Consider the following 26,126-nt stretch of genomic DNA (forward strand, 5'->3'; position numbering starts at 1 on the left):
CGCGGCGGAAGCCGGCCTGGATGGGCAGGGCCGGAGCCGGGGCGCGTGCGCAGGGGTGGCGCCGCGCATGCGGGGGTGGGGGCGCCGAGAGCCGTACCGGAGGCAGCGCGGGCGGCAGGTAGCGCCAGGGCCGCGGTGGGGGCCAGGGCCGTGCCGGGCCGGGTGGGATCGGGTCCCGCGGCGCTTTCTGGATGGAGCCCGGTGCTGCCCTCTGGGCCTCACCGAAGCCGAGGCGGGCGTCCCCTGAGTCACCTTGCCGCGGCGGGGCTGGGCCAGAGGCTCGAGGGGGCGTCGGCCGCTCGCTTCGGTGGCAATTCCCCGTTCGCAGGCCCACGGGCTGCCGAAAGGGCAGCCCCGGAACGCGGGCCAGCTCTGTCTCTGAGACCGGGTGGCCGGGGGTCTTGCCAGACGCTCCCGTTTCTCGGCCGCGAGGCACAAACTTTTCGGGCGGCTGTGCCCCAGTGTTCCCACGGCGCCGGCACTTCGCCGGGGAGAGGAAGAGGCGGCGGAGCGCGCCCGCTCCGTTACCCGTTGCGTAACGTGGGCAGTGCCGGGGCGGGGGCGGTGCTCGCGCTCCTGGGGCCGCGCAGCCGCCGCCCCTCGGCTCCCCCATCAAAGGTGCGTGGCGGTGGTTGTGGGCAAGGCCCCGCATCCGTAATGAAACATGAAACCGGCCATTCGGTTATTGTTGTTTATTTGGGGGTTTTTTTAGGGTTTTTTTTGTTTGTTTGTTTTTTCAGTTGGTTTGGTTTTTTACACTTATTCCACTGACCCATGCGTGTATTCTTGTGTTTCTTTTCTCACTTCACACTGTTTCGTTGGCTGTTGCCATTTCATCTGGTTGATTCGAATTTAATGTTAAGAGCTGTGAAACTGAGATCGATTCCTCTAGACGAGTCTGTTGTGCAAGTAGAGCTGCTTGTTAGCAAAGAAATTATGTGTTTTGGTATGGGCTAACCTCGAGCATCTCTTTTTTTTTAATACTGTTTAAATGCTTGCATAAAATTTAACATTTGAACACACAGAACACAGAAGATATAGCTGCATAGTGTAAAGAAAGTGAATAGGCTCACAATTCCAAGATGTCTCAGTAGCCTTGTTAAAATGAGGTGTAAGTACAAGAGATTGTCACTCAAAAAGGTGAGATTTAGGTTGAGAAGGCGCTGATCAGGATGGTAAGGTCCTCCTTCGGGTATTTTCAGTGAAGCTGCTGTGAAGACTGCTGAGCACTGTTGTCATTTGTCTCTCTAAAGCCCATACCCATCTGTGCAGGGAGGCAGAAAGGCTTAAGAGGCAGCCAAGCAAAGCGTGAAAAATGTAGAGGGGTGACATGTTTTCAGAAACTGGAGTAAGGGGTTATTATTTAAGCTCTCATTTGATGTAAAAATCTCAATGTAATTTGAAAGTTAGAATAGACGGATGTCTTTCAAACTCTGAATTGGTCAGTCCTAACTCCCAGATTATGTTGGGGTTTACCACCAACTATTATGAAGCTTTCAGGTTATGTGGTTTAGAGGCCAGCTACAAATCCATTATCATTGTGTTCTGTAATGTTTCCATGGGCTCCAGATCCTCTAAACCCACAGGTATGTATAGAACCATAGAACATCCTGAATTGGAAGGAACCCACAAGAACCACTGAGCCTGTGTACTGACAGATATCTACTGCAGGTTAGTTATTAAGTCACCGAACAAAGAGTTTCTATAGTATGCTGTGTACATTGCCCAAGTGCTTCATTTTAGGAACGGCTGTCTGTCTGAAAGCAGGACTGTAGTGTTGCATTTGCGACAGGGAAACCGAGTACACCAGTAAGTGACTAAAATGGTGGAAGACAAGTGATAACTTAAATACTTCCACACATTTTGTTCACCTCATTACTTTTAAGATTAGTCTTTCATATAAACAATATGGGGGATAAACAAATGGGGGATCAGGGATTTCTGGTGTTGGGTATCGCAAAGAAGAATATGAACAAATGCATCAGCAGTAGGAATGGCAAAGAATTGCCCTTAAAATTAAATGAAGGCAGCATCTTTGATAGCTCTTCTCTTCTGGAGCAGGTGTGCCTTTACATTTATGCAGATTTATTTTAGAAGAGGAAGACTAATTTTTCTATGGGAAAGAATTTGCCTACTTCTTTACTGTGGGCTTTCTGATGCAAAATCCCTAAATTGTGATAACTAATGAAGTGTATCATCTACACTGCAATATTACATGCCCATCCTTTTGAACTTTGTCCTCTTATGTAGTTGTAACAGTATTAGGAAATGTACCCCATTAGCAAACTTAGGTTTTGCTGCTCTGTGTATGCAGTGCACTGATGGCTACTGGACAGTGTACAGAGATCTCTTATATTTTTCAAATCTCTGGAAAAGCTTTCTATGAAATCACAAGTGCAGATGGAAGTGAGATCTGTTTTCCTTTAGGATTGTTAGGTGTTGATGTTGTTTCCCACTTGACGTCCCTTTCACAATGGGTCCTGTCACAAAAGCAATGTTTCCTCGTTACTAGAACAGCAATAAGACTCCTATGAATTCTTTCTGCAGTGTAAGACTGTGAGGCCAGCATATGTAATTGAATGTAATAGCTGGGTTCAGCGACTGTGTATAACGGATTGACTTTTATAAATTCTTTGAATTAAATTGACAAAGCTGCAATGATGACTGATGAACATTCTTCAAAGATCTTACAGTTCTGTATTGGTGAGGTACTCAGAGACTACTAATCATAGACATTTATTAATGCTTTTGATATAGTTTAGATTTTATGCTGTTGCAGCTAAGATTTTTACAGCTTCCCATATGTTTCAGATCCAATGGCTGTCCCACCGTCATACTGTGACTTGGGAAAGTCTGCCAGGGATGTTTTCAACAAGGGATATGGTAAGTAAGATGAGGATCACCTTCCATATTTTTTTCCTTAGGCATCTTGAAAACGCCTGTAAGAACATGAATACCTCAGAGATTCTCTAATACCTTATGGCAGAAAATCAGCAAAGCCCTGGAGCATCTAGTGCCTTCTGATTCTGAACTTTGGATGTGCGTTATGATAGTACTGCACTGGCGGAGAGTTTGAGGGGCAGGTTACAGGTTTGACCTTAATAATATGCGCTCCAGAACAGTCTGAAAAATGCTGCGCCCTTTATTTACCTTCTTATTTTTCTATTTAGAGTCATTAAATCAGGTATACTAACATAGATTGCTGTAGGAGATCATATGTGGCAATAAACAGGTTCCTGAGGAAGCGTGATCTTTATGTTAATTGGAATAGCCTATTGTTTAAGCTGGAGTGCAAATATTTTCACGGTCCATGCATTTGTCCCTTTTCTGGCAACTACCAGAAAGTGTTGATTTTTTTTTTAATCTGATTTTGAAATTGTCAATAAAGATTTCATTTGTATCCCAAATCCATATCCTGCATAATACTAAAATGCACTGTGGTCTGGAGTTCAGGCTTTGCTAAAATCAACTCAAGTTCTATGATTTATTGTCAGTTACTTCAGGCTTTTCTGTTTAGTGCAAGGGCCAGATATTTCCCTAGATTCAGAGCAAACAGAAAAGGAAGAAAGCAATAGTACTTTTGTATATGGCACTGATTGAAATAAGTTGAAACATATGTTTTTTGGATAGAGGAAAAGAAAAAATTCTTGCCCTGTAATCAGAAATAAAATGTAAACTATATAAATCAGAAGAGATGGTTAACCATATTGATGGGTCCCAGACTGCAAGTAGCTACAGAAGGTGGAGATACTTGATAGTTGGTGTCCGTTTTAAGTTATTAGGCTACTTACTCTGAGTTGTCAAAATTCCTTCAGTCATCCATCTATAATCCTTGTAACCCTCAGCATGATCAACAAGTGTTTAAACATGAAAATAGGCTGTTTCAGGTCAGTGTACTCTATCTGGCATACTTTGGGTATGTTGGAAATAAGCCTTGTTTGCATCTTTCAGTGAAACAGGCCCTGTGTGCTATTTTATTTTCAGGATTTGGAATGGTCAAGTTAGAGTTGAAGACCAAGTCTTCTAGTGGAGTGGTAAGTATTGAGGGCTTTCAACATCACCAGCATAGCAGTGGAAGGACAAATTCCTGAACTGGTAACAAGTATTAACTTGCTAGCAGATGTGGCTTCTCTTTCATTTCTCATTTTAAGATTCGTAGCTGACTGAGATATTTCTACAATAGTATGTAGCTGATGTAGCAGTACTTCTTTTCCTGTGGTGTGCAAAAATTTTCACGTACCTTGTTATTCTCCTCTCTGTTCCATTGACACATCCCAAACATGAGTTTCTTCACCTTAACGTAGCTCTCATTTCCGCTTAGGAATGCAGTTGAGTTTCCTGGCTGTTACTAGTTCTCATGGGATTTTTAGTCCAGAGGGACTTTTATCAAAAAGGTCAAGGGACAAATAAGCACCAGAGTTTAACTTAACTGCATTTTCACTCATTTCTACTGTGCTTAAACTGCAAGATCTAATTAAAACTGAAAAGAGTCCTTCTGCAGTACCCTGTATGTAGAATTTGAGAGCTTAAGTAAGCTTTAACATTCCAAGTAACAAGAATATTCTGTGATCCCCATTTTAATGATGGAGAAGTGGAACTCCCTTGCAATTTCACAGGAGGGCTGGCAAAACCAGGAATCGCTGTCATAATTTTGATCTTTAACCACAGGCATATATTATTTACTCGATAATATTTTTCTTACGCTCACTGTGAGTTCTGCAAGTCTTACTGCTCAGTGCCGTTCTGATTGGTAAAACGAGCTGCTTTTCAGCCTACTTTGTAACTGTATTTGCCTGAGTTCCCTCCTTTTCTTGCATTCTTATTGTGCAAATGGTGCAAGTCCTTAGTTTTGTCTTACTGTATTCTGTCTTAATTGAGCTTTTGATGATTACTTCCATTGTGCACCAGGAACATGTGAGCATGAGGAGCTATGTGGTCTCCATACTGTGGCTGCCTTCACTTACTGACATCTCTTGATAGGCAGTTTTCCTGGCTGGAAGTTTTGATTCTCAAATAATATGCTAATAGTTAATTATGCTGTCTTCTGATTGTGATGGAACATGAACAACTGTATTAAGTTCTAAAATGGGCTTTTTCTTTTCCATGCGATTTTCTTTGGATGTTTATCCAGTTGGTAAGAATAGTGACTGTTTTGACATGTTGGCTCTTTATTGCTTTGTCTGACAAGGCTTTCTGTGCTGCATACTAAGTAATTTTTAAACTGCTGAATTGTTTTTAGGCATGTTATTATTCATGTTGTACAGTTTGACTCTGTCCATAGCTCTAGATCTGCTGCATGATCCATGCATGTAAAGCCATTTGCAATCTTTGTCCAACAATCCACAACAAGAACACTGAAAAAACAGCAAGAGGGAAAACAAGATCAATATGGTATCGGTACAGTTGTCTGTTGCTTCAGGTTTTAAGCTTGTGTGTGTTTCTGATGAGGATTCTGTTGCAACAAAATAGAGTTTTGGGGATGAAGATGAAGTTAGGAATGAAACATGAGATCTAATTCATACACAGATACTGATAGTGCCTCCGATTGTTATGACTCAAACATTTGGGTGTTTTTCTCATGAACTTTAAAAACAACAGTGATACCTGTAGATGTAGAAAGCCGCAATGACAGTGTCTGTTGATTAGAACCGTTTCATAGATTGCAAGTGGTTTTGCCTACTAAGTGCGTGGCATTCCTGTAGATGCTGGGCACCATAAACTAAAAAGACAATCAGAAACTCTGCTTAACTGCTGATGCAGACTGGTGTGTGACATGGAGCCAGAATGAGTTTGATTTTTCAGCTACAAAAAAATAAAGAAATTATAGTTTGGTGAGATGTTCTGGTTTACACAGATAAAGACTGAGAGCTGTAGACTTCTGCCTCTGCGGCTTCTGCTTCCAGAAGCAGACTGAGTTCTTGATGCCTGACAGAATGCTTTGGCTTTTGATCATATGACAATGCAGGGTTTTTTATTTCCTTTGGATTTGAGACAAGTGTTTACCATCTGTCCTTTGCTTAATCTGAGAAAGAAACCAAGCTTTTTTAATCAATTACCTGTTCTAAGATAAGACAAAAGTTACTTCTGAATTCTGATGCAGGTTTGAGATGTCTTTACACTAAATTTGTGGAAGTGACATTAGAACGCTGTATAGCAATTATGTCTTAAGGCAGTCTAAACACATCCTGACTTTTGTCACATGTTTTTGTTAGCTGGCTAGATGTGTTACAGTAACTGCTATGCTGTTGTAGTAGTGCATCAGCTTGTCCCTTCCTGCCCCAGCAGCATCCCTCACTGCCCCAGACTCTGTGTAAGGAATCTGACCTGGCTCCCTAGCACTTCTCAACCACTTACAGACAGTCTTTGTATCCTTGTATGCTCTGCAAAGTCCAGAATTGTGAAAGTAATGTATGTCCAGGAATACAATCCTGGAATGAGAAGGATCTGGAAAGTCAGGGTTCCGAAGCTTGCATATGTTGGGAATGGATCTTGCTGTCTCTTAATCACTGTATCGTTCAGTATTTAAACTTCAAGAGACAAAACTTTTAAATGTAGTGACAGATTATTTATCTTCCTTCAAGGGAAATATTTGAGAGATGAGGATAACGAATGAGAGAAGTTCTCAGATGCTTCTTAAAACCTAACTCATACACCTTGAGTTTGCTACTGTGGCAGTATACCTACTCAGTGCTTAATACTTAGCTGTGCATGAAACACTGAGTAGACTGCCTCTTCAGCTATTCCAGGAGAGAGGTATATTGAGACTTCAAGTCCACTAAATAAGAGGAAGCTCTGATGTGTGGAGCATTGATTGAATAGCATATTACAAAATACATGTTACACAAAATGCAAAGTTGTTGGTTCCATTACACTACTCGGTGAAAGACCAGCCTGACAGAGACGTCAAGGTGCTGGGGTCAGGCTACTTCCGGATACTGTAAAGGAGAAAAGGTCTGCAATTTGAAGGTGCCTTATGAAGGGTGACTTAGCTTCTGAAGTGGAGTTGCTGGCTGAGTTAATGAAAGAGAAGTTGTGGGGGAAGGTACTAAAGTCATCACCATAGTATATGAAGAGTCTAAATGACAATATCGTAAATGGTAGGGGGAACCAAAATGTTAATCCACAATGTTAGGGTGCAGTAGTCTGTATGAAAAGCATCAGTTCTCCTGAAAACATTTTCACTTCTGAAACAGGGGAAAAAATTACTACAATGAAGAAACGAGGTGTTTGGAGAAATGTGAGAAAAGACTCTTTTTTTCTTCCTGCTATTCTTCTAACAATGTAACTTGAGTGTAGGATTGCTTTTGTTAAGGGGGAAGCAGATTTCCAGGTGCAACAGGTGCTTTTTCATCCACAATTGGGCCAGTACTACTAAGATGATAAAAGGAATTAGAGGAGATTGTGAAGAAAAATATGGGAATATATACTGTGTTGCATCCCAAGCAAGTATCTTTTTATATCTGGGAATGGAGTCATGTGAAGGTACAGAGCAGATTGTGGAATGTTGAAATAACTGCCACTTTGGCAGTGAAAGTCAGAAAAACAATTTTTTGATGGATAAGCCTGGAAAAAAGTATGGTTAAAGTTAAGATGGGGGAGAGGAAGTAATCAAATCCCATGATGAAAAGTAAATGAGGGTGTTGGATCTTTTTGTAATAGGGCTTCTGCCAGCCTAGGCAAGTTCCAAAGCTCTATCAGTACACCTCAATAAAAGAAATATTCAGAACAGAGATGCCAGAACGAGTAGCATTTTGTGACACAAAGTAAATTATTTTAGGTGGAGATAAGGAAGAGGAGGATGATGATTTTGAGGGTTCTGTCAAAAGGCCTAAGGGTGTGAGTGCTGGCACTTGACAAGTGGAAAAGCTGAATGTAATTAAAGAGTGCTGAAACTCGTGACCCTGTGATTAGATCAGCTGATGAGAGCGTGGTGGCTAAAAATGCCAAGCTTGTGGGTTTGATCTCTGTATGGGCCATTCACGAAATAACTGGACTCTGTGATCCTTCTGGGTCCCCTCCAGCTCAAGTCTGTTTTGTGATTCTGTGATACTGTGCTCTTGACAGGAGTTCACTGCAACCGGTTCTTCCAACACAGACACAGGCAAGGCTTCAGGCAGTCTGGAGACCAAATATAAGGTCAAAGACCAAGGACTTACATTCACCCAGAAGTGGAACACAGATAACACATTGGGAACAGAAGTTTCTGTTGAGGATAAGGTAAGACCAAGTAGATACTTTGGAAATGTTTCTTCAACTGGTATGAAATAGTATTGAGTTGAACAGAAAACAATGGAGAATGAAAATTGCACAAAAGTATGTGGAGTATTTGAAGAAGTTACATTTATTTGCAGAACACACAGGCTGGGAGTGGGGAGTGCTGGCATTCTCAGAGCCATGTGCTGCTAGGTAATGATTTGAGTATGTACAATTACTGCAGTTACTAGGTGTGTGGAATTACCTAGCTGGTTGAATGAAGCTAATTATGTAGAACTGTCACTGCTGCAGTCAGGCAAGGAAGCCAAAGACGGGTCTCATAATTTTAAATGCTTTAATGTATAAGAACTCAAGTTCGGCTGCCTTGAGATAGAATATATTTTACAAGGTTGAAGAGAAAGATGAGTGTTTGCAGCTTGGAACTGCTTACAGAGGGTTGTTAGCCAACAGCACTCTCAAAACACGTTTCTTTTGGACATTAACAGGTTTATGCTTTTCACTTAATGCCTCTAGTATAAGGTAATGATACCAAAGATAGTAAAAGTTCTGTGGTGGTCTGCCACATATGGCCATTCATGCTTGTACTTTTACCTGTGCTTTAAAGTGGAAAATGCTATCTAGCTAGAGGGGAAAAATGAGATGGGTATGTGCTTTGGCCAGCCAGTAAAGAAGTACTGTGTCTTAACAGAGTATCTGTAATTATGAGAGAGATGTTTGAGCTACTCTTTGAACTATAAAGAATAAGCAAACATGAACTGAGTAGTTTTCTTTCTGTCGTTATTTTGTGAATAATTTTCTTGTCAGCACTAGATGTGTCATCTTCCTGCATGTAAAAACATACCTTCAAAGTTTGTGCTGTTAAAGGACTTCATTGTGGGAAGAAAAAGTCCTATTTTAATCCTTCATCATGCAGCATCTACAGATGTTGTTATAAATCATGAGGGAGACATTATGCTATCTGGTTTTCTCTTTAGACAGGAAGTAGAGTTGTAGTAGTAGACTATAACAAATTATGTTTCAACCGATTTTTGAGCAGATTTGTTTTCTTTGCAGTTCGCTACAGGATTGAAGGTGGCTCTTGACACTACATTTGTACCAAACACAGGGTAAACATTTTCTATTACCTTTATCTAAGGAATACTAGAATTTCCACTAACTTCTAAACGTACTGACTCTGTTCATTGTGTAAAAGCCCAGCATTTATTGGAGAAGATTCTGCAGTCACTAGAATCTTCTGCAGACAGGGGATAATACTTAACTCAGAAGGACAAGTTCTGCTTGAAAGCATTCTTCAGCTTTTTGGCCAGTGGCAAATTTGTTGTTTTGCAGTTAGGTACTGGATTTCTCACTCTCCCCTTAAACAACTGTGTCTTCCTTCATGGTGTTGACGGTCCTAAGGCTGTCAACTCAGTAAACTTTTTTTTTTTATTTTTTTTTTTTTCCTGATGTTTTTGGCCAGATGTCTGCACAGTTGAATGAGGAGGTAAAATGGGCAGTGGAATAGGACTTAGCTGTCTTTCTCAAGTCTCATGTGGTTAAATTTGGTAGAGCAATGAAGGGGTGTTTATGTCTGAATAATGCACAAAGATTGAGACTGCTCTGCAATAGTGACTGGTACTAATTTACTGTTGGGGAGAGCCTGTCAGAAGAATCCTGAGTTTGAAATACTGCTTGGATATGAGGAATTAGAAGCTAAGTCAAAAATGAGACCCCAGGCCTACGTGTGAGTGACAGGCAGCACAAGTGTTCTGCTGTGTCTTGAGTGGAAGAGAAAGGGAGCTGGGGAAAGAGTTAAAGAGGTGGTGAAGTTTTGTTGTAGTTGTGTTTGAATTGGTAGCAAGATCAACAAAGACATGCATTGGAGAGAGGAAGAGGTATCACAGGAGGGACAGAAAAAGGCAGACTAAGTGGATGCTGTCTGGAGGATGCAGAAATCTACTTTTGGTAGAGGAGACTGGTACCCAGCAGTGAAGAAAGGAAAGCAAGTACTGCACAAGGAAGGAACAGTGGAGAGAACAAATAGACAAAAATTCATTGAAAGACAGCTGTTGCTGCAGGTTTATGGATGCTCCTGAAAGAAACTGAAGATGCCGTAACACATTACACAAAAAAACCCCTGAAACCAGATGCGTGTTAAAGCATTAAGGAGAAACAATTTTGTCTTTCTTGCTTCTTGAGGATTTTAGAGAGTTTGAGGTGATAGGGGGAAACGTGACACCATGTGAATATATGTAACACCGTTGTCCTTACCCTGTGCCCTCTTCAGCAGCAGTTAAGCTTTGAGTAGGAACTACAGTAGTTTCATTAACTAAAGACATACATATTGGAATAAAACAACATGTATTACATGCTTGTATACTACTGTGGATAAAACGGTGTGTTTCTCTCTGCAGGAAGAAGAGTGGAAAGTTGAAGACCTCCTACAAAAGAGAATATATACATCTAGGCTGCAGTGTAGACATTGATCTCTCTGGACCAACCCTTTATGGCTGGGCAGTGTTGGGCTTTGACGGCTGGCTTGCTGGCTACCAGACGGCTTTTGATACAGCCAAGTATAAGCTTTCACAAAATAATTTTGCCTTGGGATATAAGGCAGGAGACTTTCAGCTGCATACTTATGTGTAAGTACCACCTGAGCCTAGAAAAACGTTATCAGAGGAGCTGAACTATAGGGAATAGTTAGCAGTAATGGCCTTAGGTCAAAGGTGGGTGAAGGAAAGGGGATGCTGATTTGTTTCCAGTTAATTTATATTCAGTGTTTTCATTTCCAGTACAACTTCCTAACTCTTGGCCATCTTGATACCTTGTTTCTGAGCAATTTTGGGGTTTGCATATCTAAGAGGGTGATGTTAAGGCACTTTATGGTCATCTGTAATTAAAAGCTGTGTGCTTTAATTTCTGTTATGGCACAAGACAAAAAAGCCTTCAAGTAAACTACTGTACCTTCCCCTCTCCATCAGACAGGAAATTTCACCCTCAGAAATGCCCAAGGTGATGGAGAAAGGCATGTGTAGCATTGTGTTTGTTTCCATCACTGCATAGCTCTAGTCTTGGTATTCAAATGGCCTGAGATGCTTGGAAGATGGTGTATTTAAACAATTGTAATGCAACAACATTGTTTTCAGTCTTCTCATTCCCATAACCAAAGTCTCCTTTATGTGTTACTTCACACTGGCTTACTTAAGACAAGTAACCAGGTTATCTGGGTGGGTTGTTTTTTCCATGTCAGAACCTCAAACTGTATGTCTCTGGCTGTGGGAAAGTCTTGTTCCAAGCAAAATGTGTTTTGTGGAAAAAAATAGCAGCAGGAGTCTGCCAGCTCCAGCTAGGAAGTAGTGAGCCTGGGTTCAAGGAAGTATTGGATCTCTTGGTTAATTTTAGGAGATAATGATCAAATGATTGTTGGGAAAAAGGTTAATATAAAGAGTTACTATAAATAAGGCAAGGCTTGACTCACTTGCATCTATTACAAACAGGAATGATGGCACTGAGTTTGGTGGGTCTATTTATCAGAAGATTAATAATAAGGTAGAGACATCAGTCAATCTTGCATGGACTGCTGGCAGTAACAACACACGTTTTGGTTTTGCTGGGAAGTACCAAATGGATGAGAAGACTTCCATTGTGGTAAGAATTTTGTTAGAGAAATGAGTATTTCAAGCTCCCGTAAAAACTGAAAATTTGTGTTATAAAGCAGTCACTTTAACTAGTTACTGAGGAAGTGTGGTAGATTGCAAACTATAGCTTTTGTTGTGGTTCATATTTAAAATTTGAAATTGGTACTTCACACATCATTCTTTTGAAATTATGGGGGAAAATAAATCTAAAATAAAATTTTGTCCATATGCAATAGTCTGACTAGTGTGCTTGGAATAATACTGTGCTGGTGTACTGCAAAATGTATTTTAAAAGGTAATGAAAAGACACAGTGTCAATTCTTAAATCCATAATGTAAAACTGTTATAGTTGCAATGGGGTAAGTTTAGCTGAGCTTACAGCCTTCTCCTAAAAGTAAGTTAACCCTTGAAAGTCAGCTGACGTGTGTTTTAATACTAAGAACCGAAGTAGCAAGCATTTATGGACCATTGAACCAAAATCAAAGATGAGAAATAGTGTTGTGAACAGCTCAGTAATACAAAAAGGGGATTGCATATTCCTGTATTTCTTGTTCATTAGAATAAAAAAGAAAATCACTTCTGAGGGATTTTAACAAGACAGGCTCTGAGGGACTGTAATAAGTAGCTATTTAAAGGATATAAAGACATAATAGAGGAAGCAATGAAGAACAGCATGGCATTTTGTGTAAGCAGAATTTGACCACCATTTCCTTAAACTGGAGACTCCTGAGAAAAGATTAGGAACATGCTTCTAATAGAGGTTGGTCTACAAGTAACTGAAGAGCATTAGCATGCATAAGCCACCTTCTCAGGGCACTGGGGACACTTCTGTATGAATACTTAAACACAGTTTATAAATACCATGTTGTTTTTTTTTCTTGTAGGCTAAAGTGAACAATGCCAGCCTCATTGGAATTGGTTACACTCACGCCCTCCGACCTGGTATGTAATTCTCACTGGTGGCAGCAGATAGTATTAAGTACTACACTATGGTTTCATTTACTGTCATCTTAAGAACAGAATAGATGAACAAAGGAGCTAGAAGTCTTTACACAGACTCAGAAAAGTAAATGATGTCTATGTACACAAGTTCCTGTAGCAACTAAAGCCACATTACTGAGGTCAAGTACCTGAGGGAGAGCACTGTACAGGGATCTCAGTGTATGATGGTTCTCATGACTTGCTTTTGTAGGTGTAAAGCTGACCCTCTCGGGCTTGATTGACGGCAAGAATTTCAGTGCTGGAGGTCACAAAATTGGGCTGGGATTTGAGCTGGAAGCTTAACACAGCTTTAAGTAAAACAACTGGTGGTGCTCTGGAAGATGAAGGAAAAGTGTACCCAGTGTATTTCAGCCTTAATATTACTCTGAAATTTGAAGAAGTGTGAACTTTCTGCTCTTCCCAAGAATGACTTTAACCCAATGTTGAAGTCCAGAGTGTGCCAGCACAACAAAGGAAGACACCTGAAGGCATGCATGGAAGTTGTGATGTTTGTGCCACATTTCGGTTTCCTGTATTTTAAATCTGTTCCAAAAAAAAACAGAAGAAACTTCAACCTCTCCCCATTACTGTATTGCATTTTGCATGTCCTGTACTTCACAGCCTTTTATAAAAGGAGGTCTCTGTGCTGTAGTGGAAATTTGGGGTTACATCAGAATAAAATAAATTGCTCACGGTCAGAACAGAAGGTTGGTGTGTGTTGACTTGCACCAAGGTTCCATCCAGCTTGGTTTTTTGGTTCTTTTTTTTGTTTTTTTCTTTTCATGCAACTTTAAGTATGGTTAATAGATAATCTGCCAATGCTTTGTTACACGATACCTGTACACTGAAGATTTCCTTCTCCTGTGGTTTCTAGGATAACATTCTTACACCTCTCACGTTTTAGAGACCTGCACAGTGAAAGCAGCTTTTTCCACTATAATGTTATTAAGGGCATCAAAAAGAGCAAACCAAAAGTTTACATGTTTTAGATAATTTCGTTCCCACATAGGAAACAAGTATTAGGTAAGTACAACCATTACACTTGAAGAAAAAAAGTGCAAATCAGCAAAGTTTAGAAATTAAGTTCACAGTTCATTAGGAAGGCGACATCTACCAGTGACTGGGTATACTGTTGTTGTTCATTGTCCATTAGAAAGCCTAAAATGCAGCAAAACAGCCACAGGTGATGCCTAAGGGAAAGATATATCAGGACAGAATATCTGCTGTCTTAAGGCACAATTAAGAACATTTTCCAAGCAGTTAGAACAGGCATTCCCTAATGTATCATTGTGGAAAAGTGTGGACACTAAAAGCTAGGCCATAGGTGTAACAGAGCAGTTGGTGACAGTAGAAGGCGGTTGATACTCCCTTCTCAGAGGCAGCAGCTTTTCACAGTTGGCTTCCCAAAGTAGCATGGCTTCAGAGGCAACCAAAGTGATTTTACATCTGGGTTTGTTCTGGACTGTTTGTTTCTTCTACCTGAAACTGCAGCCAGCTCCAGTCTAGAGCCTAAAGAATAAACCAAGTTCAACACTAGCTTACAGTTCAGTTTTCTCTAGCATAAATGAGAAGCATGCTAAGAGTTTTAAAAAATTTACTGTGAACAAGTTGGTCAGTATAATTTCATGATGAGCCACATGACTGCTGTCAAGGAAAACACTTTACCTGCTTGCACTTGATAGCAATTTTTCGTATTCTGCATCATTAAATTAAGCATACGTGCCCACCACTGTACTGCCACCTGATCATGCCAAATTTACATGCAGTTTTGCAGTATTTTCGTACAAGAGTCAAGTGCTTTGCCCCATCCTTTACTGTTCAGCACAACAAGTTCCCAGCACATGTCTCCCAGTCTTGGCAAGCAAAGGATGTCAGTTAGCAGATCATGAGGGAACAGGTGCTTCCTATCTGCAGCTCCTGCCTTCCCCTTGTCCAAGAGTAAATTGCAGATTTCAGTTAGCTGTATTAGTGGTGGCAAAGTTGCACAAGCACAACTTCAAACCCATGCACTTCCCCCGTCCATTTATAGAACAATGAATACATTACCAAGAAACTCTGCTCTTGATCCTTCATTGTGTCATGCATCATGTTTTCTAGTTGGCTACAAAGTTTCCGAGATTCCAGCAATAGCTCCTCACTGGAAGTGACAATTATTACACTATTAATTTCTATGACAGTGTAAAGAGCTGCTGCCTCTATTGTTAAGAAATATTTCTGGCAGATATGCTGCAGAACACTGAAGTCAGTCAGGTCATAGGCTTGTAATTCATACTGCAACTTGAAAAGTTGGTGGCAGCCCCCTGATTTACTGGACAGGGAAAAGGAAATGTATTCCAAGATGGACTGGGTTCTTATTATGAGGAACCATTGTTGCTAGAGAAAAAGCTGAGAATAGCCTATAAACTTAAGGATGGGGGCAACATGCAAATAAACAAACCAAGGTCTTTAATTCCAAGTGGCGACCCAGTTCATTTAAGCAAGCCAGAACTACACATGCTTGGTTACAGCAGCCTCCTCAATGATGCAACTCAGCTGCTATGACCATAAAAGACAATGCTTCAACAATTCTTGCTGGCAGAGTACCTCCAAGTGAGCTCAACCATCTCAGATTAAAGGAAGAAAACCAAAAAACCACCTTTACTACTGAGACAGGGAGAAGTGAAGCTATGTATGGATTCCCCATTTTTCAAAAGGAAGATCTGCTAGCCCCAGGAAGTCTTAACTACTAACAGTGCTGACAAAGCAAGCTGAACATAAAGTGTGAAATATGAAAAACCCTGTGTGCCATTATTTCACAAAGCAGGAAGTCTAGCTTTGTAGTGCCAGCATTAGCAGCTGAAGAACACCAGACTTCGCCTCACCTTTTTCTTACAGATTCTGATAAATTGTATGTTCCAGAAGGCACCTGCAGCAGCAGCTGACCTGAGCTACCAAGACGTGATGTGTTCATGCTCTCTGGGCTGCCAGTAACAGGACCACGTACTTTACTCTGAAGAAAACACAATATTCAGAGTGCAATTATTTCAACTAGTTTTCAGCAGCTAGGAATGTGAAATAACTGGAACTTGGCTTTAATACTAATTCAAAATAAAGAACCACAGGACACTCAATTTACTGTTATTTCAGTAACCTGTGCTACAAACCATATTCTCAGGTTAAAGTGGAGTTTTTATTTTACTTACACAAGCAATTTTCAGCAAGTTCCACAGTTCTTTCTGTCGTTTCTCCTGAAGCCTAACAACTGTTTCCTCATCTTCACTCATCAGATTCATCACTTTCTCCACTCTGGGGAATAATTCCAATGCCTTCTGTTTGCAAACTACAGTTTTACTATTAAAAAAGTAAAAACTAATCAGATCACATGTGGGCCACTGCAGTCGGAAAACATTTCTGAATTTACTTATTTCCTGTAACACTGCAAGATCTCATTAGCTGTTATGTATTTTTAAACCTTCTCTTGCTGGAAGAGAGAATGTCTTCTCTCAACTCTGAATAGAATCTACAAAGCTCACCTGAGCTGAGCATAAATGACTCGAACTTTTTTTTCAAAGGTCTGGATTGCCTGGAGGAGCAGTCGTACTATTTCCTGGCTGTCACCGCTTGTCCTCTGATCTGGAATGAGAGCCAATATTACACAGAAAGGTAGATTTATAGGAGAGAGTGAGAAGATTCTTAGTGGATTATTTCCATACTGCTTCAATCCTGAGACATCCAAAATTGAGGATATTCAAGTTTGAGTGGGATGAATTACACTGTTTTTTAGCCACCTTCTTCAAAATTTAAAGAACTTGAAATGGAGAGTTGGGACTGTATCAAAGAAATGGCCATGTCTTTCATCCTTCCTACACAGAAGTGGCAGCATATACGTGTGGCAACAGCCTGCTCAGAGAAAAGCTCCAGAGGAGTTTGGAGAACAGCTTACAAAGCACCAAGACAGGAAGGCTGGCCTGGTGTGAAACTGACTCCCTGACTCCACTCTCAAAAAAAAGGCAAGTTCAGGAGAGTCCATGTGCTGCTAATGTCTGGGCAGGCCTAGAAGGGAGGTAATGTTCATTTTAAAAACTATGACATCTCCAAAGTTACTATCCACACAAATAAAGCTGACCTTGAGCTAAAGTGTCTTTTACCTCTTGGCTTCTCTCTCAGTCTTCGGTACAGCTCTCTGGCTTGTTCTTCCCTAGATGAAAAAAGCACGAAAAAACAAAGGATTCCCAAAGAACCAAAATTAAGAACAAATAGTTTGAGAACTCAAATCTTTTCTATACCTCTCTGCCATTTCAGACCAATGACAGATGAGTCAAAAACCATCTTCAGTTAAAGTCCTCCCACTCCCCCATAATTTGGGTGGAAGAAACAGCCCTTTCATTGTCCCGTTGGTGAGTAAGCTTAGCTAGAAATACTGCATCTGAAACTCAAGGTAGTTCAACTCACAAATCCTCCAATGTTCCTCCTTGTTTACGACCTAGTGGGCTTCTCTGCAGGTCCACTATGTCTGTCTGAAGGGCCATCATCCTCTTCACTAACTGGTCCACATCATCCTCCTGAAAGCAGGGTAGAATTCTCATTCTACCATTCTCATACTTAGAGACACTACCACTCACATTCGTTCTTCCTTTCTCATTCATAGTTTGAAACACACCAGCAAGGTGCAAACAGCAGCCTTGGCCAAGACAAATGAGAAATATGAGTCATTTAAATTCAAGGAAATTAGGTCGGTGCTCTTGGATAAAACAACTTCCAAGACATTAATGGCATTTCCCCAAGATCTCCCTTTTTACCCTGAGCCTTACAACAGAGTAAGCTTCATGTACTAATGGACAAAAATTGTGCCACACAAACCAAGGTAATGTGAAATCTGGAATCAGTCCAGACACAAGGAGTTTCTATTTAAGGAAGGGACAATGAAGAAAAAGGGGGAGGAGGGGAGAGATAATAAAAACAAGCCTCTTTTTCTTTATGATAGGCAGTTAGATTTAGAAACATACCCGCCCACAAAGTTCCACAGCTTGCTCCATCTCTTTCCAGGCAAACAGCAGCTTCTCAGAAGCTACAGGAATCAAAGAAGAGTGATTTGCTTTTTCAGGTTCACAGAGAAAGAGGTAGGTGTTTTTGTGAAGATAAGAGGCATGAAAAGACCTGTTTGCCAGATGCTATACTCACTAATTCCAAATTCAATCTGCTCTTTATACTTTTCCAGATCGATCTGGATGCTTGTTTTAAAGAAGTCCAGCTTTGCTTTCAGCTGCTGAGAAAGGGAGGCCATAGAATTCTTCATCTTCGAGAGGGTACTATTGTAACGCAACAGATTCATCCTGTATGGACAAGAAAGTCCGATTAGCCTCCGAAACTAAAAATTCACCAGGCTTCCACTTGCATCCGAAGTAGATACTTGAGATACCAATGAGGACAAATGTAGTTGTGCTAAAGGGCTCTCAGCTTTTCATTAATTGCTTACAGCTCCAATCATGGGCTTCCCCATTCCAACAGGGTCCCATTTCTGTCTTCCCTTTCACCAGTGCACAAAGACAGAGATAAGTATTCTAGAGAAACTGCCACCGTACATGGCTGCTCGCTGCCCCTGCTGAAGCCGGTTACAATCCTCTTTCAGCATCCGGATTGTGTGCCAGATCTGACCCCACACCTTCCGCAACTGGAAAAAGTGGAGATTCTTCTTTGGATCCTGAACTGAAAATGGAGAAGGTGGGGGAAAGGGAAATGTACATATCAACATGAAGCAGGAAAGTTGTGTTATCACAAAACAGACCAAGATATTGCTCCTTTGAGGGCACGTTACCACCTGCGAAGCCTAGAGCTGAATAACCCTGTGCAGTTCCCCCACTATGTCACAATCAAACATTCCCTTTTTTCAGTTATGTTGATAAATTGAATGAATGACAGTCCATTTTACTGCTTCTTCAGTCACAATATGCAAAAGTTCTCTCTACTATTTGTGCATGATACAGACCACAGAACACTGACACCCCTCTCAACACAGACCCGCCCCACCCCACCCCCCATCACGTTCATGCCAGAGAAAGTCCTTACGGATGCAGTCAACACTTTCTGGATGAGGACGCAATGCCACCTGAGCCTCATAGGAAACTTTCTTGTTATCAAAGAGGAAGAGAAGTTCTGTGTCTGCAGCTGCGGTATCATTCACCTAGAGGAGACAGAAGACCCAACTAGGTCTTCTCAGGAAAAGCAAGCTTTGGTGACACCATAAACAGAACAGTCCTCCACAGCCAAACACAGAAGACCAAAGGCAACAGGGTGCCTGTGCTACAATGGCTGTTAGGTCTGTGAGGTTACCATGACAAAAGCATGCCACAACAGCAGGGAGTGGTGTGATCTCAAAGTGAGAGCAGTATATTCTGATTCACTCAAAAGCAAGAAAGGAAGTATCCAGACTCACCTTGCTATCAGCTGTATGTTTAGTGACCAACTTCTGAGAAAACAATGCAAGTCCTGCTTCCTGCAGTAGTTCCTGGTCCTGTTCTGGAATTCCCGTATCTGACTGAATCCTGGCCTTCACACTCTGCAAAGTGTCTTCCTCTGTCACAGGGTAGGTGTGCACAGTTCCCGTAACCATGTTCAAAACATGAAGCAACTACGAGAGTAGCATGGCATGAGAAAGGCTGAAGATTTTGGTCATGTAGCAGAGCACAGATTGAGGGACTGAGACAATGACCACCAACAAACTGTTCAAAGCACTTGGCAGACTGAAGACTGCAGACTTTGCAGCTACTTCCCAACATTACAGCAATGTTCTTGTCCTCCATCAAGTAGGAGAGAAGCTACATGGCAATTAAATGGCTTCAGCTGTAGAATCCTCTATCAGAATATGGAACTAACCATGCAAAGAAACTATTCACTACTCCCAGCAAGCTCAGGGAGTATTTGTCCTCAAAGAAGCAAGAGAAAAGCACCTGTCACTAACTGCCAGGAGACAGTTCTACAAGCTTCTGCCTCATTCTTTCCTCCTGTCTATGGTTCAAGCCTCTCCTCTCATAGGCTACAGGCACATGCTCTCTGGAAAATTTTTCAGAGTAATACATACCCTATTGCTTACCTTCAAGTTCAAAATGTCATCCAAAGCTTTGAAACACCCATTGGGTCCGTATATAGGATCTGTACCTCTCTGACGTGGGTGCCACATTAACATGAGTTGCAGCCATTTCTCCAGCCTTCCAGACAAAACACTGAGCAGTAAAAAACAGATGAAGATCAGAAGACGTAAAAGTGCATTTGCAGCAACCATATCACCTGTTCTGTGTAGGTAAACTGACAAAACTCCCCCTCCTTCTCCCTCCAACACTCCATCTCTCCCCATCATAAATTCAGTGTTTAGAAGGCAGAAACCAAGACTACACAAGTCTGACAAGCAACAATAGTATGTCCTGGGGTGACAAGACATAGTACTGCCTGTGTCATGCACTCAGTTTACTCACAGATTAACACAGTAAGGCATATAATATAAACTTGGTCTTTTTGCAGAAGAATCAGTTTATCTCAGGACAGCAATTTCTAGTACTCACCTGTTTAGATTGTTTGGGCAGGGCAAACTGCTAGAAAACTTGACTTCTCCGGATAGGTCTTCTGAAACAACAATATCCAGCTCACTCTTCTGACGCACTTTTGTATGCCTAACGTAAGCAAGTACAATGGTGAAATAATTGCCTGCCTTTCCCAGCCTGCATGTTAGTAGGCTCTTAAAGCTACTCTTGACAGATATAATACAGATGCCACTTTGGTTTCTGTTATCTGCCCTGCAGGAGTCAGCCCTTATCCCATAGAGAAAGTATCAGGAATGCTGAACTTGCTCAGGTTTGTCAAACTCCTGTGAAGGGGGTCAGTTTCCATAAGGGCAAGGAACATAGGGATATTATCGTCAGAATCAAGGGACCACACTTCTACTTCCTGTAAAAGGGAAGGTCACATAATGCCCACTCATCACCCAACCACGGCTCACTCACCATTGCACTGGCTGCCAGTTGGGTAGGAAAGGTCGAAAGCCTGTAATGCACTCAAAGGCAAGCGTGCCAAAGCTCCAATAATCCACTGTCACCGTATACTTCTGTTGTTCCAGCAGCTCTGGAGCCTGATACAGTTTGCATACATGAGACAAAGCCACCCAGCTCTTAGCTTTCTCTATCCCTTAAAATCTCATTAACATTTGTACAAATGATTAAAGACATTACTGAATGCTGCCTCTCATGCACTTTAAGACCCTCCTGGAGTAAGCAGCATAGATTACTGGCACTCCTGCTTATTTATAACAGATGTAGGTAGCAGAAAACCCAATGTCAGCAGAAAAGCAGTCACCTTTGCAAGCTTCAGCATCACAAATGCACCCCATACCACGCAAGTACTTAATCCCAGCCCAAAGCTTGGTAACAGTTAATTCTATCCCACTAGAAAGCAGTAGCTGCCCTTCTAGCTGAATTCCTTTCTTACCAAGTACTGCAGAGTTCCAACAAAGGATGTGCATAGGCTACCCTGATCCAACTCCTTAGCATAACCAAGGTCAATGATTTTATGTATTAACTGAAACACACAAGAGAGAATAGGAACGCTAGACTGAAGTCCTGTTAAAAGCACCTCATACAGCAGAAAGAAAAGGTTCAGCTCTTCAAAGCTCTTATACAGGAAAGGTGCCAGTGAAGAGACAGAAGCAGAAACAGGAGGCTACTGTAGATTCCTAAAACCACAATGAATTTTAAGGTGTTGTAGCACACTTAGCAGTTATGCGTCTAGCTTGTTGCAATCTTTGGTCAATCAGTACAGCCTGGTTCTTTCCTTAGTAGTTGAAAGTCAAAATGTCAGGTGTTAACAGATGTCTATTACAATGTCTCATCTCAGCTGCACACAGAATATTATTCATCTGACACAGTAACCTGAGACAGGTGTTTTCCTGAGCTGAGTATTCTTGCAGAGGGACCATGTTGTCTGTGCAGGTAGAGACAACTGCTTCCTGCTTACCCTTTGCTCTCCTTGCTGCAGCACAATGTTCTCTGGTTTCAAGTCTCTGTGGATGATCCTGTTCTCATGAAGGTATCTGAGAGCAGAAGCTGAGACACAGAAAAAGCTAGTTGTAAGAGCATAAGTAACAGTACCTAGCACAAGCTCAGTAAGGATTCAGTTCTATCTAGTAATAAGCATGGCCTTCACATTGAACCTTGTACAGTCAAACATAGAATGAAACAATAAGTGTAAGGGGTAAAGTCAGCATCATAGAACTCCGGACACAAACTGCATTCTCACTCTGGGTGCTCCCTCACATCCTTCCTGTAAACTGTAGTAATGCTGGCTAGCTTCCAGTAGGCAAGGACCTCCCCAGACTCCCAGCACTTTTGGTAGATGAACAAGATGATAAAACGTCAGTCTAAAATGAAGTCACTAGGGTCACTGCTGTATATTTGGAGAGTGGATTCAGGACTAAAAGGGTTTCTCCATAGCTCAGACAACTGAAGGTACTGCTACCACTTACCAATGTCAGATAACAAGATAAGAATAGCTTCTTCCCGCAAGCCACAGCAATTCTCCAGTTGATTCAGGTACTGCAAGTAAGCAACACAGAATGTAGTCTTTCCTTCCTCTATCCTGTGTGAGGCCCACAGTTCCACATATTCTCAAAGATGCAAGAAGTTTCAGCAACAGCAATTAAGTTCTCCAGAAGCACAAAACTCTATGGGCTGTGACCTGTGGTAGCAGCAATTACAGCTTCATGCCTTGGTTTAATTGCATGGGAGGATAATGGAGCAGATGAAAGAAGTCACTGTCATCCCATTCTCACCCTTCTATTTGTTCCATCCCTTTGTCATGTCCCCTGTGTCTGACAGTATCAACTCCAATCTGAGGCCTAAGGTCTGTGTTTTACCTATGGGCAGATTATAGCAAAGGTCAGAAAAGCCTCAGGATTAGAACTATCATGTGTTATTTCTTCCTATGACAAACAGGAGTTAATCACTTTCAGGAAGGGTACAGCCTGCAGATGCCTCCACCGTACAGTGGTCTTGGCCAAACTCACATACTGTTGCACATCCCTTACATTTGCCCTCATTCTTTATGTGCAAACTCCTCACAGTGTCACTTGCATCCAAAACAATACAAGTAGTTTCACAAAGCACTTAAGTCTTCAAAAGCCGAATGTAGTATGAAGGACAAAGCCACCAACACCTGTTGAAGCCATGACTAGAATTAGGAACTATCAGGACATCTAAGCAAAGGTTTTAAGGGAAAACTTCAGTGGAAAACATGGGATCAGATTAGAAGCTGATCCATTCCTTGGCTACCACCTTAGGGACCTCACCTTTCGGAGGTCTCCACCTTGGCAGTACTCCATGGCCAACAATGGCAAGTCATTTGGTGCTAGCTTCTGCATCCCTTCAGGGACATCACGGGCAGCCACCACATTGGGATGGTTCAGTCTGTGGAACAAAAATTAGGCGACAGAACACATGATGTTCTGCAACTGCTATACAGTTTCATATGCTCATGGTCACCACTCAAAGTCCTACACAGTCACAAATCCTTTTAGAAACTGAATTAGGGAATTCTAAAGGTTTGCATCTTTCACGTATCTAGATTCATTCCAACTCCTGGCATTTCACATGCAAGACTGTGTTTCTTCAATGCACCTACGCGCTACGGATCTGTCTAGAAGGTACAGCAACAAGCCTTGCAAAGGAGTGCAAGGCAGTCTGTTGCCACCGTCCAGAAAAGACCCAAACTACAATCAGACCGCTACACCCGAAAATGTTAATCCGACACCCCACGGGACTGCCCCAGCACAGACGTTAAGTCAGGCAAAGCAGCGGCTAGGTAGCCGTACTGTAGCGCTAAGGGCACGGCAGACGACTCGAAGACGGCAGTGTGAGACCCAAGATTCTGACGCATCACAACGTGAAGTTTTCTTACGCGTGACTTTCCACGCATCTGCCGCCGCAGTGGAATGGGCACCTCCCGAAAGGGCAACCCTTGGCGGCCGGCGGCCGAAAGCTTCTCCCACCATTTCCCTCAGCGCATCCGTCAGATCGGCGCTCCAGGGCCGTCTCCGCCACGCGTCCCGAGGCACGGACACCACACAGCGCAGCGACCCCTCCGCCCGGCCCGGCCGCAAGCAGGCACCGGGCTCGGTCCGGCAGCACCGCCGCTCAGCCTCACCTCTTCATGATCTGTATTTCCAGCGCCCAGCGGTCGCGGTTGCGCGGGCTCAGCTCCTGCCGGCACTGCTTGATGGCCACCTGCTCGCCGGTTTCCTGTGGACACAGCAAGGGTTGGGCTGAGCGCGGATCCCGAGCCAGGGCGCCGAGGGCCCGGCCGCGGCCTACCTTGTTGTGCCAGCGGATGACGTTACCGAAACCGCCGGTGCCGAGGCGCTCCCGCATCTCCCAGGGCCCGCAGGTCAGCGCCTGCAGCGCGGGCGGGCGGCTCATGGCGGGCCCGGCTCCGCTCCCCGGGACCTGCGCTTCCGGCTCCGGCGTGAGCGCCCGCCCGCCCTTAAAGGGGACGCGCGGCCGGCGCCCGGCTCGGCCGGGGCCGTCCCGGCGAGGAGTGGGGGAGTCGCCATCGTCGTGGCCGCGATACCGTGTGGAGTCATCGGGTCGTGATGAGAGGAGTGTACTGTACCACAGCTGTAGCTCCAGGACTGTGTCAGTAAAATTGCAGAGTTGCAGTCTTCTTCCTACAGCATCTCCAAAATTCGCCAATCCGGAACGCACCATTTGCGTTTCCCACCGCACCGCCCGAGTCAAAGCGCTATTCTGGGCATTACATCGGGTGTGGATACTTCTTCCTCCTGGGCTGGCTGGCGTGCGGTGCTTTAATGCCACGGCAAAGACGCACGACAGAACGGGGGTGGAAAGAGCACTCCAAGAGCTACAACTCCAGCCTGCGCTGGACCTGCCAAAGTCACCGGGCACAGAGGGTCTCGTCAGGGTAACATGGGCCTGCTGTGGGATGTCATGATTTTACACTTCGTTCTGCTGAAATTATCCCGAGGATCAACTTAAAGAAAAGCCAGTAGATGGTGCTTGAGAGAGCAGACACTTCTATTGCTGGCTTTCCTAAAATATGTTAAGCCCTACGAATGACATCACACTCTGTAGACAGTTATAGTTGTCCTTAAGCTGTGAAAAGCCAGGAAATAATTTCTGAAGTCTCTCCCAATGGCCATTCTTTAGTTAGCATCTTTAATCTAGAAGTCAAATGGCTGTTATCTTTAAAAATAAAATAAATTAGCCCCTGCTTGCTCAGCAGTGTTCAATCTCAACAACTGGAAGTCCTTTTTGAAAGCAGTCAAATGCAGCTACACTTAAATCAGATTTATGGCAGTAATGTTATCATCAGCACCGTGACTCACGGAGAAATATATTTGATAATCTTGACATAGATCTCCATGCAGAGAAGAGCTAAATATGCAGAGTACCCAGTGTTTCATCTTTACCATCATGCAAAATAACCATTGCCATGCTTTCCAAATGAGGACTCCATGCAACTGCTTCCTGAAAATGGAGGTCCCTCACATACTGGTTCTTACGTCTTACACTAAATTCTGTCAGGAGCCTGATTGCTAGTGAATCAGTTCCATGTAGGTAGGACACATTCATTGCTGTAACAATTGCACTACTGATTGTTTTCATAACAGTGCCCTAAGATCAGCACTAAAACTGATCATCACATTTATCTGCCACACTTTGATAACTGAATACCTCATGACCACATCCTGGTGAGTAGATCTTCATTTTCTAGTATGAATAGTATCAGTGAACATTTAACTCTGGCACTCAACATGTTTTTCCTTATTTGTATCTGAAGTTCATTAGAAGTTTTTCTCATTTAACTTGCAAGCTCCCCTGGCTGTTTCTTCTCCTATGGCTCTGTTCAGGGCATGCTTTGCTCTACATGCAGGTCAGGGCCTCTCTGCCAAACATCTTAATTAGGAGTACAGCACACTTGTGCTTGAAACAGGAGTTTCTCATTATTAGGACTAAGTCTACATACAGCAGACTTCTAATTATGTTATAAATAACACAGCTATGCATTCATTCACACTCCTAGAAGCATAATGGGACAGGACAGTTCATTGTAAGGGACACATACTAGTCTGTCATTGAACAGTAAGGTGTTCAATGGGGAAAAATGTTTTGAAGACTGAATCTGCTCTCTGACTCGAAAAGAGAAAGAACAAAACAAACAGTCTCTAAAACCCAGCAGCATGCCAGCAAGCAGCTTCCCTCCCGTCCCGCACAGGCTCCCTCCCCGACAATGCGGACGCCATCCGCCTGCCTGGACCATCCCCTAGATGCTCGGAAA

The 26,126-nt window shown here is 42.7% G+C and overlaps 2 protein-coding genes across 11 annotated transcripts; one reads left to right on the forward strand and one right to left on the reverse strand.

Annotated features, from left to right (window-relative positions):
• Positions 1 to 48: 48 nt before the first annotated feature.
• On the forward strand, positions 49 to 13,513 carry VDAC3 (voltage dependent anion channel 3). Of its 10 annotated transcripts, none has more exons than XM_086865383.1 (10): positions 49 to 618; positions 1,570 to 1,671; positions 2,812 to 2,883; positions 3,985 to 4,034; positions 8,065 to 8,217; positions 9,268 to 9,320; positions 10,608 to 10,835; positions 11,691 to 11,841; positions 12,716 to 12,773; positions 13,024 to 13,513. In XM_086865383.1, the coding sequence occupies exons 3-10, from the start codon at positions 2,817 to 2,819 to the stop codon at positions 13,113 to 13,115; spliced, it is 852 nt and encodes a 283-aa protein (XP_086721509.1). In that variant the 5' UTR covers positions 49 to 618; positions 1,570 to 1,671; positions 2,812 to 2,816; the 3' UTR covers positions 13,116 to 13,513. The 10 variants fall into 10 exon arrangements, with proteins under 10 accessions (XP_086721509.1, XP_086721511.1, XP_086721512.1 ...); XM_086865385.1 differs by having other exon boundaries at positions 1,587 to 1,671; XM_086865386.1 differs by having other exon boundaries at positions 1,597 to 1,671.
• Positions 13,514 to 13,738: 225 nt separating this feature from the next.
• On the reverse strand, positions 13,739 to 24,535 carry IKBKB (inhibitor of nuclear factor kappa B kinase subunit beta). Its single transcript, XM_086865377.1, has 21 exons — positions 24,143 to 24,535; positions 23,976 to 24,070; positions 23,122 to 23,239; positions 22,300 to 22,369; positions 21,792 to 21,880; positions 21,267 to 21,356; positions 20,786 to 20,910; positions 20,348 to 20,455; positions 19,882 to 20,011; positions 19,225 to 19,419; positions 18,858 to 18,972; positions 18,374 to 18,497; positions 17,973 to 18,124; positions 17,798 to 17,859; positions 17,244 to 17,353; positions 16,940 to 16,989; positions 16,325 to 16,424; positions 15,995 to 16,142; positions 15,674 to 15,801; positions 14,859 to 14,949; positions 13,739 to 14,321 (listed from the first exon to the last, which is right to left on the reverse strand). Exons 1-21 carry the CDS (start codon positions 24,533 to 24,535, stop codon positions 14,253 to 14,255), a joined length of 2,562 nt encoding a protein of 853 aa, XP_086721503.1. The 3' UTR covers positions 13,739 to 14,252.
• Positions 24,536 to 26,126: the final 1,591 nt, after the last annotated feature.

Source organism: Cyanistes caeruleus, chromosome 29 (assembly GCF_971803275.1).
Source record: "Cyanistes caeruleus chromosome 29, bCyaCae1.hap1.1, whole genome shotgun sequence".
NCBI classification, from domain to species: Eukaryota; Metazoa; Chordata; class Aves; order Passeriformes; family Paridae; genus Cyanistes; species Cyanistes caeruleus.